The following is a 13934-nucleotide window of genomic DNA, read 5'->3' as shown; positions in this document are numbered from 1 at the left end:
GACCACATGCATACCTTTCTCTCCAACGAAGGGCAGAGACCACGTGAAGACGTCCATAAAGTTTGGCAGCCAGTAGGGGTGGGGGGAGCAGTTGAACTGCCGAATGTTCATCACATTGTTCTCATACTTTAATACAGCAGCTGGAAGTTGGAGCAAGAACAAAATAATTATACACTTAGCCATTCTGACAGACAGAAAATGTAGCACTGGCAAAAGTAGCACTTGTAACACATTGGCAAATTGTCATATTTTGGAGACAGAAGAGGCCAGACAGAAGAGGGGAACGCCAATCCCAGCCAGTAGACATAACAGCTATATAAGACTATGCATAAAACACCCACACATATCACTGTCTTGATATAAGGAGTACACAAACCTTTGTTGTTGTACACATCTAGGTAATTTGGTGCTGAGAAGATTGTAATTAATGAAGGAAAGCCTGTAGTCTGGCTTTTTCTGTACATCCGATACCTGGGATGAGACAATTATTTTAGTTTGACAACACAATAGTGAAGAGAGCAAAAAATAAATATTTCTATTTTTGGTAACGTTAAGTGATCAAAAACAGTGAAACTTACCCTGCATCCTGTGCTTCGTGTGCTCTTATTACCGACAACAAGTTATTATTTATCAAAAAGTCACATACAGCCGGGTAACTGCAAGGCAAGACAGAGAGAAGAAAAAAACTACTAGAACAGCCAGTGGAATTAAATCTGGACCTCACAGAGTCAGTCTGGCAACCATGCAATGTGACAGATTCTTCGAGTAAAACCATTAGAAGCGTTCTCTAGCGGTTCTTTACTTTTGGAAATACATTTTGTGTATTGCCCTCTGGCCTGGGAGGTAGACAGGGTTTAATTAACTAGTGAGGCCAAAGTAGAGCAGAGGCAAGGCAGTGGTATTTATGAGCTCTGATAGTTGATCCAGATGCAGTCAAAAGAACAGGAGTTCACAGCTACAGCCAGCAAGGAGACTTGGTGTGAGTCTTAAATGGCACCCTATTCCTTATATAGTACACTACTTTTGACCAGGGCCCTATAGGGAATAGGGTGCCATTAGGGACAGATCTCGGTGTGGCTGCTGGGCTGGCTTTTACTGGGGTTTATACAACCCCGCTCCACCTCTCCTATCCTCAGAGACCGGTCAGGCAATTAGCAGGCCACCTACATTTAGTTAGCATCCATGGAACAAACCTATGACATCTGGAAAAGACAACAGTGGAGATAGAATAGTAAAGCTGGGGAGACAATACACTGGCACTGTCAATACCTTATAGTCCACTCCCAAAGTGTACTATTTGGATTTATTATTGTGGGGTATGCATGGTGTCCAAGCTGTGTGCTACTAGTTTAAACAGACAGCTCAGTACATTCAGCTTGTCAACACTTCTTACAAAAAAAAAGTAGTGATGAAGTCAATCTCCTCCACTTTGAGCCATGAGAGATTGACACGCATATTATTCATGTTAGCTCTCTGTGAACATTTAAGGGTCAGCAGTGCTGCCCTGTTCTGAGCCAATTGTAATTTTCAGAAGTCCCTCTGTGGCACCTGACCACACAACTGAACAGTAGTCCAGGTGCGACAAAACTAGGGCCTGTAGGACCTGCCTTGTTGATAGTGTTGTTAAAACCTGTTGGGGCTAGGGGGCAGGATTTGTACGGCCGGATAAAAAACGTACCCGATTTAAACTGGTTACTACTCTTGCCCAGAAACGAGAATATGCATATAGTTAGTAGATTTGGATAGAAAACACTCTAAAGTTTCTAAAACTGTTTGAATGGTGTCTATGAGTATAACAGAACTCATATGGCAGGCCAAAACCTGAGAAGATTCCATACAGGAAGTGCCCTGTCTGACAATTTGTTATCCTTCTGTTGCATCTCTATCGAAAATACAGCATCTCTGCTGTAACTTGACATTTTCTAAGGCTTCCATTGGCTCTCAGAAGGCGCCAGAAAGTGGAATGACGTGTCTCCTGTCTCTGGGCGAAGAACAGCAGGAGTATTTGTTAGTGGTCAGGCTGGGAACAGTGACACAGTGACACTGGAGATGCGCGTTCATGAGAATTCTAAAAAAAAATATTTCAGCCTTTGAATGAATACAACGTCACCCGGTTGGAATATTAGCGCTATTTTACGAGAAAAATAGCATAAAAATTAATTTTAAACGGCGTTTGACATGCTTCTAAGTACGGTAATGGAATATTTTGACATTTTTTGTCACGAAATGCGCTCGGATACTGACTTGAACGCACGAACAAAACAGAGCTATTTGGATATAACTATGGATTATTTTGAACCAAAACAACATTTGTTGTTGAAGTAGAAGTCCTGGGAGTGCATTCTGACGAAGAACAGCAAAGGTAATCCAATTTTTCTTATAGTAAATCTGAGTTTGGTGAGGGCCAAACTTGGTGGGTGTCAAATTAGCTGGCCGTGATGGCCGGGCTATGTACTCAGAATATTGCAAAATGTGCTTTTGCCGAAAAGCTATTTTAAAATCTGACACCGCGATTGCATAAAGGAGTTCTGTATCTATAATTCTTAAAATAATTGCTATGTATTTTGTGAACGTTAATCGTGAGTAATTTAGTAAATTCACCGGAAGTTTGCGGTGGGTATGCTAGTTCAGAACATCACATGCTAATGTAAAAAGCTGTTTTTTGATATAAATATGAACTTGATTGAACAAAACATGCATGTATTGTATAACATAATGTCCTAGGAGTGTCATCTGATGAAGATCATCAAAGGTTAGTGCTGCATTTAGCTGTGGTTTTGGTTTTTGTGACATATATGCTTGCTTTGAAAATGGCTGTGATTATTTTTGGCAGGGTACTCTCCTGACATAATCTAATGTTTTGCTTTCGCTGTAAAGCCTTTTTGAAATCGGACAATGTGGTTAGATTAACGAGAGTCTTGTCTTTAAAATGGTGTAAAATAGTCATACGTTTGAGAAATTGAAGTTATAGCATTTTTTAGGTATTTGTATTTCGCGCCACGCGATTCCACTGACTGTTGACTAGGTGGGACGAGCAGAGCTTTATTATGGACAGACTTCTCCCCATCTTAGCTACTGTTGTATTAACATGTTTTTGACCATGACAGTTTACAATCCAGGGTTACTCCAAGCAGTTTGGTCACCTCAACCTGCTCAATTTCCACATTATTTAATATAAGATTTAGTTGAGTGAATGATTTAGTGAATGATTTGTCCCAAATACAATGCTTAGTTTTTTTTTGTTATATTTAGGACTAACTTATTCCTTGCCACCCATTCTGAAACTAATTGCAGCTCTTAAGTGTTGCAGCGATTTCACTCGCTGTAGTAGCTGATGTGTATAGTGTTGAGTCATCCACATACAGACACACTGGCTTTACTCAAAGCATGTCATTAGTAAAGATTGATAAAAGTAAGGGGCCTAGACAGCTGCCCTGGGGCATTCCTGATTCTACCTAAATTGTGTGTGAGAGGCCTCCATTAAAGAACACCCTCTGTTCTGTTAGACAGGTAACTCTTTATCCACAATATAGCAGGGGGTGTAAAGCCATAACACATATGCATTTACAGCAGATTATGATCAATAATATCAAAAGCCGTACTGAAGTCAGGCAAAACAGCTCCCACAATATTTTTAGCCATTTCTGACAGCCAATCAGTCATTTGTGTAAGTGCTATGCTTGTTGAATGTCCTTCCCTATAAGCATGCTGAAAGTCTCAATTCTTTTTACAATAAAATAGCATTGTATCTGGTCAAATAATTTTTTCCTAAAGTTTACTAAAGGTTGGTAACAGGATGATTGGTCAGCTATTCAAACCAGTAAAGGGGGCCTTACTATTCTTGGGTAGTATAATTACTTTTGCTTCCCTCCAGGCCTGAGGGAACACACTTTCTAGTAGGCTTAAATTGAAGATATGGCAAATAGGGGTGGCAATACCGTCCTCTATTATCCTCAGTAATTGTTCATCTACGTTGTCAGACACCGGTGGGTTGTCATTGTTGATAGACAATTTTCTCACCTCTTCCACACTCACTTTAAAGAATTCAAAATTACATTTTTTTAAATTAAAACTTTATTTAACTGGGCATCTTCCAGTTAAGAACAAATTATTTTTTACAATGACGGCCTACACGGGCCAAACCCAGACGACGCTGGGCCAATTGTGCACCACCCTATGGGACTCCCAATCACGGCCGGTTGTGATACAGCCTGGAATTTAACCATTTCAAATCAGTTATACTTGGATGTGTAGTGTCAGCATTTGTTCTATCATGCAGACATATCCCTGGATACTCAAAGGATATGGAAACTATTCAAGTGGCAAACAGTATTATTTGATTTCATTGGCCAGCATTATTGAATATAATATATTTTTTTATCCATCTGAAACTGAACACATTGTGCTGAACTAGTTCCCGAACCTGAAAAAGTAGGAGCAGCCTCGAACTGAGTTGTGGTTGAAATGTTCTGCTGTCTTTTCACTGCCGTAGTCCTCTCCTGGGTCAGCCCAGATCAGGTCACACATAGGGCCGAAAGCTGGAGGCTCCTTAAACCTGTCTAACTGTGGAGCGCGCGCACACACACACACACACACACACACACACACACACACACACACACACACACACACACACACACACAGCACCGTGAGTCACAGAAAGTTGATCAATTACAGATTAAAATCAACCAACTGTATCCACACTTGGTTTTGTAGTCAAACGTGGACTCAAAACACCACTTTCTCATCAGGTGCCAGGTGAACTTACTTTCCTAATGTCGTCTAGGCAGTTGATTTCTGGGGAGAGACCGCCGTGTACACACAGGAACTGTTGGTTGAGAAGAGCAGCTAGGGGCAGGCAGTCAAAGGCCTCCATGCAGGCATCATACACGCGCTCAGAGTACTTAATCTTACCTAAATATGGAACAGGTGAGACAACTTCACAATTGCTTTCAGAGAGAAACTACTAGCGCTAGTTAAAACACTTGATAAGACAGTACCACAAATTGTCACTGAGGTCAAACTAACCGTGTCTACATGCCAAAACAACTTAGTAGAAAGTAGAATCAATTAGCTACAGCCTAGTATTTCAGAGGGTTTCGTTGTTTTGTTTGTCAGCCTTTAGTAGCAACAGCATACATGTAGTGGCAGCACATACTTCACACTGGCCATTTGGGACTAGTAATCTACATATGTTCAACCACTATCTTAACAGTTACTGGATACACCGCAGCGGATGTTGTGTCTTCCTGGATAATTGCTTAAGCTTCTTTACTTTAGATGCTGGTGAACTTTCATCAGTGTAACTTGTCTTGCACAACACTTACCACAGGTCAGATTAACTGACTGACTGTTGAGGAAGTGAAGTCCATATAAGGCGAGAGAATGGCAGTGTTTCTTATTAGGCCAGTAAACTAGGAGCAGTTAGTTCAGCCTAACAACAAACCTCCCGCTCTCATTAACTAGTCCAAAAAATGCCCTAAATTAAAATGCTTATCATTGAGAGTAGAAGGAAAGCAAGATAATCAGTGAGTACCATGATTGAGAGAGAGAAGCATTCAAACTATTCTAAAGTAGCGAAGGGAGAGAGAACCACACCGCACTCTATTTGACCTTCAGGGTTTGAAATCAGTTTATATGGAACTCATGTTTCCTGACATGGTTAAAATGTTCAGAGGCCTGTCTAGGCGCACATAAGGGAATGAATCAGTCTTGCACTAGCCTTACACTAACCCAAAGGCTGAATGACCAACCAGAACAAGTCTTTGAAATACTAGGGCCTTGGCTATAGCCCATCTAATTGAATCTACTATTAAAGATTTTGGCGATCAAGTGAAAGCCAGTCATCTGCCCAAGTAGGGCTGGGCGAAATATCGACTTAATTAGAATGCATGTTTTTGTGCGATATTTCAAATCGCCTATCGCAAGAATCGAGGTTTGTTATTTTTTTGTTTTTATGAGCGTTTGTTCTCATGTTGTATTTTTGGTCTCGTCGCCTTCGCTCTTCTGAGAGTCTTCTCATTTACACCAGAGATGTGTATAGAATGACAAGATGCAAGTCTCAGTTTTAGCAAGAGTCAAACCTCTCGCGTCGCCACTTACTCTATGGTTTACACACACATCAAGAGCCCCCTCCCCCTGCCTCTCACAGCAACAAAGTTGAGAACACATCTTCCTCTTTGACAAGTGGTTTCAACTTGCTATTTGCATTTGAGGTTTGGTCCAACAGAGTTGGTCATATGGACACCACAACACATTGAGACAATATTTTACTGTAAGATAGAAATTAAAAAGGCTATCGTTAGAAAAGTTGTCTCAACTACTCAAATTGTGCGTAGAGCAGACACTACTAAAACAAGAGTATCAATGCATATTGATTCTGGAAAATGAATGCTCAGTTTGTCGTGCGCGCTACTGGGGTACCATGTCCCGCTAGCAGCATTTTAGGCAAAGACTGTCATGCTACCTGTCTAGTGTGTTTTATAAATGTGGAATAAGCATAAAACACAATTATATAAGGAATTATCAACTTGTTCTCATTCTGAGAAATAAGTTAAGCCACTTGATTTCAACATCTGAACAAAGTGGACAGTCTAACATGCTTTTTAAACAGTTGGAGACAGAAGGGTGTGTTTGTAAGAATTCAACCTTGTTAGCTAGCAAATAGATCCAAGTTGTCTAAACTTGAAATATAAAGATTAGCTGGCTAATCACTAGCACGTGGGCTTGGGAGATTGTTGATGAGACCCGAGTTCATTTTCTACAGCCTAATGCCTGCTTCAAGAAGTGAGTCATTATTAGTGAATGTGCATTATGCATGGTTCTACTTAAATTTGTAATAAAAAAAAATAAAAAAAGGCATTTTTCACAGAGATACTTGACAGCCAGACGAGTGATTGCAGAAAAAAAAACTGGTTCAACTACTTTGATAAAATTAAATTATGATGATAGCTGACTGTTTGAAATGCAGTGTAATTGACCTTTAATTGTACAACACGTTAAAAAAAACAATTGAGATAAATATTGTGAAATCGGCCATAAGTTTGAAAACAAATCTCGATCTAATTTTCAGGCCATATTGCCTAGCTCTATGCCGAAGGATCCCATAGCTAAACTGTTGTCAGTCACATGAGCTTCTGGCTGACTTCCGGAGAGGAGAGCTAATAACCAACTGGTTAAAAACTGGTTGACTCAACGTAATTTGTCCACGTATTGTGACGTGGAATCTACATTGAAAAAACATTACATTTGAAAAAAGTCAAACTTGTTGAAATTTCAACCACAGGATTATAACATGGAAACCAAATTTCAACATTGACAAACGTTGTATAAAATGTTGAATTTGTACCACCTTTAAAAAACAAGACCTTCAACGTTATATCTCCAATCAGAAAAACAATAACTATAGGCTGGGCAGCACCTCCTACTGGAGAATTGATCCATCTATAGCTACCCTTTGGTCTACCATCCAGGGTTTTAACCAAGCCCTGCTTAGCTATAGTATTTGTCACTGACTATTACCAATGTGCTATCGTGAGAATGATTGTTGAGAGATCAGCACTTAAAAAACAAAATAGATTCACGGTTGCTACCAACGTCATTCCAATGGGTAAGTTTAACAGAGCAAATTAAAATGTGACCATAATTTCACTCACATAGTATAAATGATAATATTTAGGACTATATAGCACTTGCAAAGTCATCAAGAGCTATTATTTCAATTAACTCAGAATTCAACTAAAAATAGACAATACAACAGGCCTAGGGTATTACGCACTGGATGATTTTAAATGTAATGATATTGAATTGTGTTTGGTTGTCAACCAAATAAAAACATTTGAAGGAGATGCATCTTCTGCTTGGATAGTTCCATCTGTGCCACTGACTTAAGTCTGGCTTTAATTTGTTGGTCTATAAATTAATAATTGATGTGTTGGAGTCTCCATCTCCAAAAAAAAAAAAATCTATGTTCAATAATAGGACTAAATTATATTCAAAAACTTTATTTCAAGTGCATTTAGTTTGATTTAGTCCTATTTTTTTATTTAGATTTTTGGTTAAGATTAATCCAACATGTTAATTTGTAGACAAACTTTAATTAAATCCAGACTAAGTCAGTGGCACAGATGGAACGATTCAAGTAGAAGATAAATCTCCTTCAAAATCCTGATATTTGGTTGTGTTTAGTCATGGGGGGCTCTCACACACACACACACTATCAGTCAAAAGTTTGGACACCTACACATTCAAGGGTTTTTCTTTATATTGTAGAATAATAGTGAAGACATCAAAACTATGAAATAACACATATGGAATCATTTAGTATCCAAAATATTTTATATTTGAGATTCTTCAAAGTAGCCACCCTTTGCCTTGATGACAGCTTTGCACACTCTTGGCATTCTCTCAAACAGCTTCATGAGGTAGTCACCTGGAATACATTTCAATTAACAGGTGTGCCTTGTTATAAGTTCATTTGTGGAATTTAATTCCTTCTTAATGCATTTGCGCCAATCAGTTGTGTATTGACAAGGTAGGGGTGGTATACAGAAGATAGCCCTATTTGGTAAAAGACCAAGTCCATATTATGGCAAGACCAGCTCAAATAAGCAAAGAGAAACAGTCCATTACTTTAAGAGATGAAGGTCAGTCAATGCAGAAAATGTCAAGAACTTGAACGTTTTTTCAAATGCAGTCACAAAAACCATCAAGCGCTATGATGAAACTGGCTCTCATGAGGACCGCCACAGGAAAGGAAGATCCAGAGTTACCTCCGCTGCAGAGGATAGGTTCATTAAAGTTGACAGCCTCAGAAATTGCAGCCCAAATAAATGCTTCAGAGTTCAAGCAACAGACATCTCAACATAAACTGTTCAGAGGAGACTGTGTGAATCAGGCCTTCATGGTCGAATTGCTGCAAAGAAACCACTACTAAAGGACACCAATAAGAAGAGACTTGCTTGGGCCAAGAAACACGAGCAATGGTCATTAGACCGGTAGAAATTTGTCCTTTGGCCTGGAGTCCAAATGGGAGATTTTTGGTTCAAACTGCTGTGTCTTTGTGAGATGCAGAGTAGGTGAACGGATGATCTCTGTATGTGTAGTTCCCACCGTGAAGCATGGAAGATGTTGTGTGATGGTGCTTTGCTGGTGACACTGTCTGATATATTTAGAATTCAAGGCACACTTAACCAGGTTTGGACTTAGTGGGACCATCATTTATTTTTCAACAGGACGTCCAGGCTGTGTAATGGCTATTTGACCAAGGAAGAGAGTGATGGAGTGCTGCATCAGATGACCTGGCCACCACAATCACCCAACCTCAACCCAATTGAGATGGTTTGGGATGAGTTGGACTGCAGAGTGAAGGAAAAGCAACCAAAAAGTGCTCAGCATATGAGGGGAACTCCTTCAATGTTGGAAAAGCATTCCAGGTGAAGCTGGTTGAGAGACTGCCAAGCGTGTGCAAAGCTGTCATCAAGGCAAAGGGCGGCTATTTGAAGAATCTCAAAAATAAAAAATATTTTGATTAACACTTTTGGTGTGTTATGATTCCATGTGTGTTATTTCACAGTTTTGATATCTTCACTATTATTCTACTATGTATAAAATAGTAAAAATAAAGAAAAACCCTTGAATGAGTAGATGTGTCCAAACTTTTGACTGGTACTCTTTCTTCATGAGCTGGATTGCCGGTCTTTGCAATTACACTATTTAGTTTGCGCTTGTTTAGCATATTTAGCCAGCAGCCTCCATGGAAATTCGCTATTACTTGTGCTAATTTTGTTAGCATTCTGGTAATAGACACCCAATGGGCTTTTATTGCTTTTCTTGGTGCCCCCTTGTGTACTAAACTAGTAATACGGTAAATCCAACGTGAGAGAAGGACATATGACGATATGAAAATCTGGGTACAGCCCAACCCTAGTTGCATTGATAACCAAACAATTCAATATCACTTTTGAAGTACAATAAATTGCCTATTAAGTACACTTGCGCCATGTACTTTTAATGTAACGTTAACGGCAATCAAGGTCATTTGGTTCTGCTATTAGATGAATCACAGTGATAACATATTAATCTGTTGTATAAATAAACAAAATATCTGACATTGTGTTCTATTTTCCTGTGCTTTTAAATAGATGAAAGTGCAGTGGTATACATATGAGTGACAACTAAACCAAAAAAACAGACATTGGAATTTGGTTGTGCTTTTCGATGGTTGCAAAAAAAATTGTGATAACACATCGGAAATTCAACACACTTTTGGCTGTCTTTTTGAGTGGGTGAATATAGGTTCTCTCATTGATCAATGTCTCAACCAAATATTACCCAATTATCCACGTTGAAATGATGTGGTGTGCCCAGTGGGATGGTCCAGGGCGGATCACAGTGTTGCCGTAGCAACCAGGCCAGGCTTTAGAAACAAAAACACGGACTGAGTTTGGGAAACCCTGCCCTATTCCACTATAGGTAATATGATGCAATTTGGGACGCACCCTGTCTTAGACCGGTCACCCATCGCTTCTCAAAATGCCTGAGAAACATACAGGTACACACTCACTCACTTGACGTTCCAAGTCATCTTTTTCAGAGGATCAGATCTCACAACACCTGGAGAAATGTTTTAACGACCCAGGAACCATATTACTAGACATTTTCAGACCGTTTGTTTTACTTTCATCCTGAAGAGAAGGGCAACACGGATCAGTCATGCAAACTGCCTCTGCCTGCCTGGCGCGGCTCAATTAGCTTAAATGCATACTTATGAGTGCTTTCATTATAAACAAATTAGACAAGCATCTTTCTTTCCAATGGGTGTTTGCCAATTAAATGCTATTTGCCAATGTTGTGGCTGTCTTTCCTGTCCTGTTTTCCAAAGTGGGGTTTGTTTCTTTGCATACTATTGCCTCACACCTGTGCTGCCGCTTGAATGCAATGCCACCCACACACACCTACCTACCTACCTACCTACCACCTCTATAAACACATTGTGGGTGTGTCAGCTCTGTGTTTAACTGTCTGAATAACAAGATGGCTGGCTGTTCTTCATGCCTCTGCAGCTCACTGTCTGTCTGTACCTTGAATAGGAGAAATGGTCTCTATGCATGGTTAAAGGCTTCTGAATGATGAGATGTTACATCTGATGACTGTGACTGACAGGCTTCCTGATCCTGGTGTCTGTCTATCACTGAACGGTTGCCAAGCTCATCAGCCACAAATACAACTGCACTAAGAGCAGCAATAGGCATCAAAGCTAGGGGGAAGAAGGTCCCCTTTAAGCATGTCCTTTAGGCTCCATCTGTTTGCAGAGCAGAACCAGGTCTGCTACTCTAGGTTGGATAGGTCCTTTGATCCCTAAGTAGTACCCTACAGTGTTGCATCACATTAGGCTTGTCCTCATTGGTGTGACCTGCCATGCTGCAGTGACAGTACTTACATTCCTGTTTGAAGGTGAAGTACTCTGTGAGGTGCCGGCACTCGTGGTTCCCTCGCAGGAGGAAGAGTGTGGTCGGGTGATTGATCTTGAGTGACCAGAGGTACAGCACACACTGCGGAGGGAAGGAAGGACACACAGCGAGAGAGACAAAGAGAGAGGGACAAGGCATGTAATTCAATAACACAAAGCCTGCATAGATCCTGAATGCCCTAAATGAATTACAAATCCCTATACCGTGGGGTTGGGTGGTATCCATGCAGACGTACCGTTTCTGTACCATACCGGGGATATACGGTATTACCAAACGGGGCGCTATTTCTTTGAAGCACAAAACAATTTAGGCAACAGGGGTCTTGATCCATCCCCCGCAGCAATGTTATTGAGTTTAGTGGATAAACCATATGGTTAAAGAGAAAATAGCCCTAATGAAAAAAGCATTAATAAACAATGGAATTATTTTTTATTAACTCTGCAATGCTTCCTACTTTGGACTTTTTTCACAACTGCCACCAGTTTGGCACAAAAACAATTACAAGACATATTGACATAGCTAGTAACATACACAAGTGTGTAAGGGGTCGTGTTAGACTTACGAAATCTCCATTTTCAAAAAGCAGACCTCACCTGCATTTTACATTGAAAATCAAAAGTACTTGCTTCAACAGAGTGATCAGGGACGTGCAACTATAGTTTTCCTTCACAGAAAACACATTAGTGCAACATATACGGCAGAAAATCTATTCATTTTCATCAGATGACAACAGAAGTGCAACGCTATTTGGCTGGCAGCTACACAGGTAAATGAGCTTACAATGAAAAAGCAAGGTATTCTTTTGCAAAAATGATATTTCTAAAGTTGATCATAGAAAGAATGTAGCCAGCTACATTTCCAAAAGTTACATGTGTAATGGAAGCTCAAAATGAGTCTGATACCGTACAGAAATCACAATAAGGAGCACTTTAGATCTGCATTTATAAAACACAGCAAGATATTTCTTATGGGTTCTCTTTTTCCTGTGTGAAAAACACAGAATTCTGCATTAACGCAACCCCTGGTGTAAAATATAAAGGATATTTCATGTTGAAACACTCCTATTAAACACCATTGGTATTCACTAAGTTGATGGGTTATATTCAGGATAATGTTTTACAGCTTTTTTATAATATATTTTAAAATCTGGCTAAAAACAAAACACACAAAGGGCCAGAGACAGACACCTGTGATAATCTGAAGTACCCAAAAAGGCCACTAGATGGCATGTGATAAATTCCATAAATTCCTTGAAAGTTACCAAACTGGTAGTTTACTGGTAAACCTGGAAAGTAACAACTTCCCTTTGCAACCCTAGTTAAAACATATGATCCAGCCAAATAAGATGCAGCCAAAGCCACCTCTTCAACTAACCAGATGGCCTGTGTCTACAGTACACAGAGAAGAAGAAAAAACAGCGCATTGAAACTGACCTCCTCCGAAAAGCAACAATAGAAACATTTTCTCTCCCCGTTTAGGGCACTCATAGGGGGAGAAAAACCGCCCACCAGATTCAATCAAAATGTATTTATCCTCAGACACTCTTTGATGCTGGACACAAATAGAGTCTAGTACGCATTTAATGTGCGACGACAATATGAAAAGCTGGCAGCATTTACAATCCAAATGAGACTGCTTCCCCTTCCACCCCCAGACAACAGACAGACAAGGTAGCAGCACTCAGTCTCCACTTGGCTTGCCACTTTCAGTCTCTCTCGCAGCCCCCAGTCCTCCTCTTCAGAATAAACATACAGCCAGGAACACAACCAGAGCCCTACATTAAGTCCTGAGAACAGGGTGCCGAGGTAACCAAGGCCAGCAGGTGTGCATTCATATGATACACCAATAACAGACAATGGAAGCGAGAGGTGTGGAGAGGGAGCATTACGCTACCCTTGAATTCTAATTTCTAGGACGGACAAAGTGTTATGGAGCTGAGATGGTAACCTGAGTGAGTGTCTTTGTGCCATCATGCCAACTCCATGTCACTCATTGGTATGCCAAACATGACTTGACAATGAAAGCAAAGAGTTGGCAAGAGCACAAACCAATCTGGGACCAGGCTAGAGGACTGGCTGACCATGGGGAGAGGTTCAGGCCAGGGAGGTGGCCAGGGTGAAGGAGGGGGGCAGTAGTCGGTGAAAGGACCTCTTAGTGTGAGTGAGGGGGTGGATGGTGGAGGCTGAAGGGACCAGGCGTTTAAATGAGGAGAGCGCTCCTCCTGTATTCTCTCTCTCTCTTGCTCCCTCTTTCAGCCAGCCTGCCTGTTGGAGCCTTGAGCTGAGCTGAGCGGGGGAGGCAGACAAAGGCAGCAGAACAGCACATTGTGTGTCAGACATGAGTGGCTGCTACCTCCCTCGCCTCAACAGTCGACACACACTTCACCTGAGCCTGAGCTAGACGTGTGCTGTCTGGGGGGGGGGGGGGGTCCATAGGTGAGAGCACTTTCCTGTATCAAAGAGG

General features: G+C 40.7%; 1 protein-coding gene across 2 annotated transcripts in view; it reads right to left on the bottom strand.

Moving 5' to 3' along the window:
- The window catches only part of ppp3cca (protein phosphatase 3, catalytic subunit, gamma isozyme, a), a 44034-nt gene that overhangs the window by 14722 nt on the left and 15378 nt on the right, over positions 1–13934 (bottom strand). For both annotated transcript variants that reach the window (XM_029763403.1, XM_029763404.1), the window contains exons 4-9: positions 11441–11552; positions 4769–4914; positions 4424–4563; positions 579–656; positions 377–471; positions 15–140 (exon numbers count right to left, since the gene is read on the bottom strand). In XM_029763403.1, coding sequence (XP_029619263.1) covers positions 15–140; positions 377–471; positions 579–656; positions 4424–4563; positions 4769–4914; positions 11441–11552 — 697 coding nt within the window. The remainder of the gene's footprint in view (positions 1–14; positions 141–376; positions 472–578; positions 657–4423; positions 4564–4768; positions 4915–11440; positions 11553–13934) is intronic.

The sequence above is a fragment of the Salmo trutta genome, chromosome 9, assembly GCF_901001165.1.
Source record: "Salmo trutta chromosome 9, fSalTru1.1, whole genome shotgun sequence".
Lineage (NCBI taxonomy): Eukaryota > Metazoa > Chordata > Actinopteri > Salmoniformes > Salmonidae > Salmo > Salmo trutta.
Note: the sequence above shows the minus strand (reverse complement) of the source record. Positions and strands in the feature narration are given on the sequence as shown.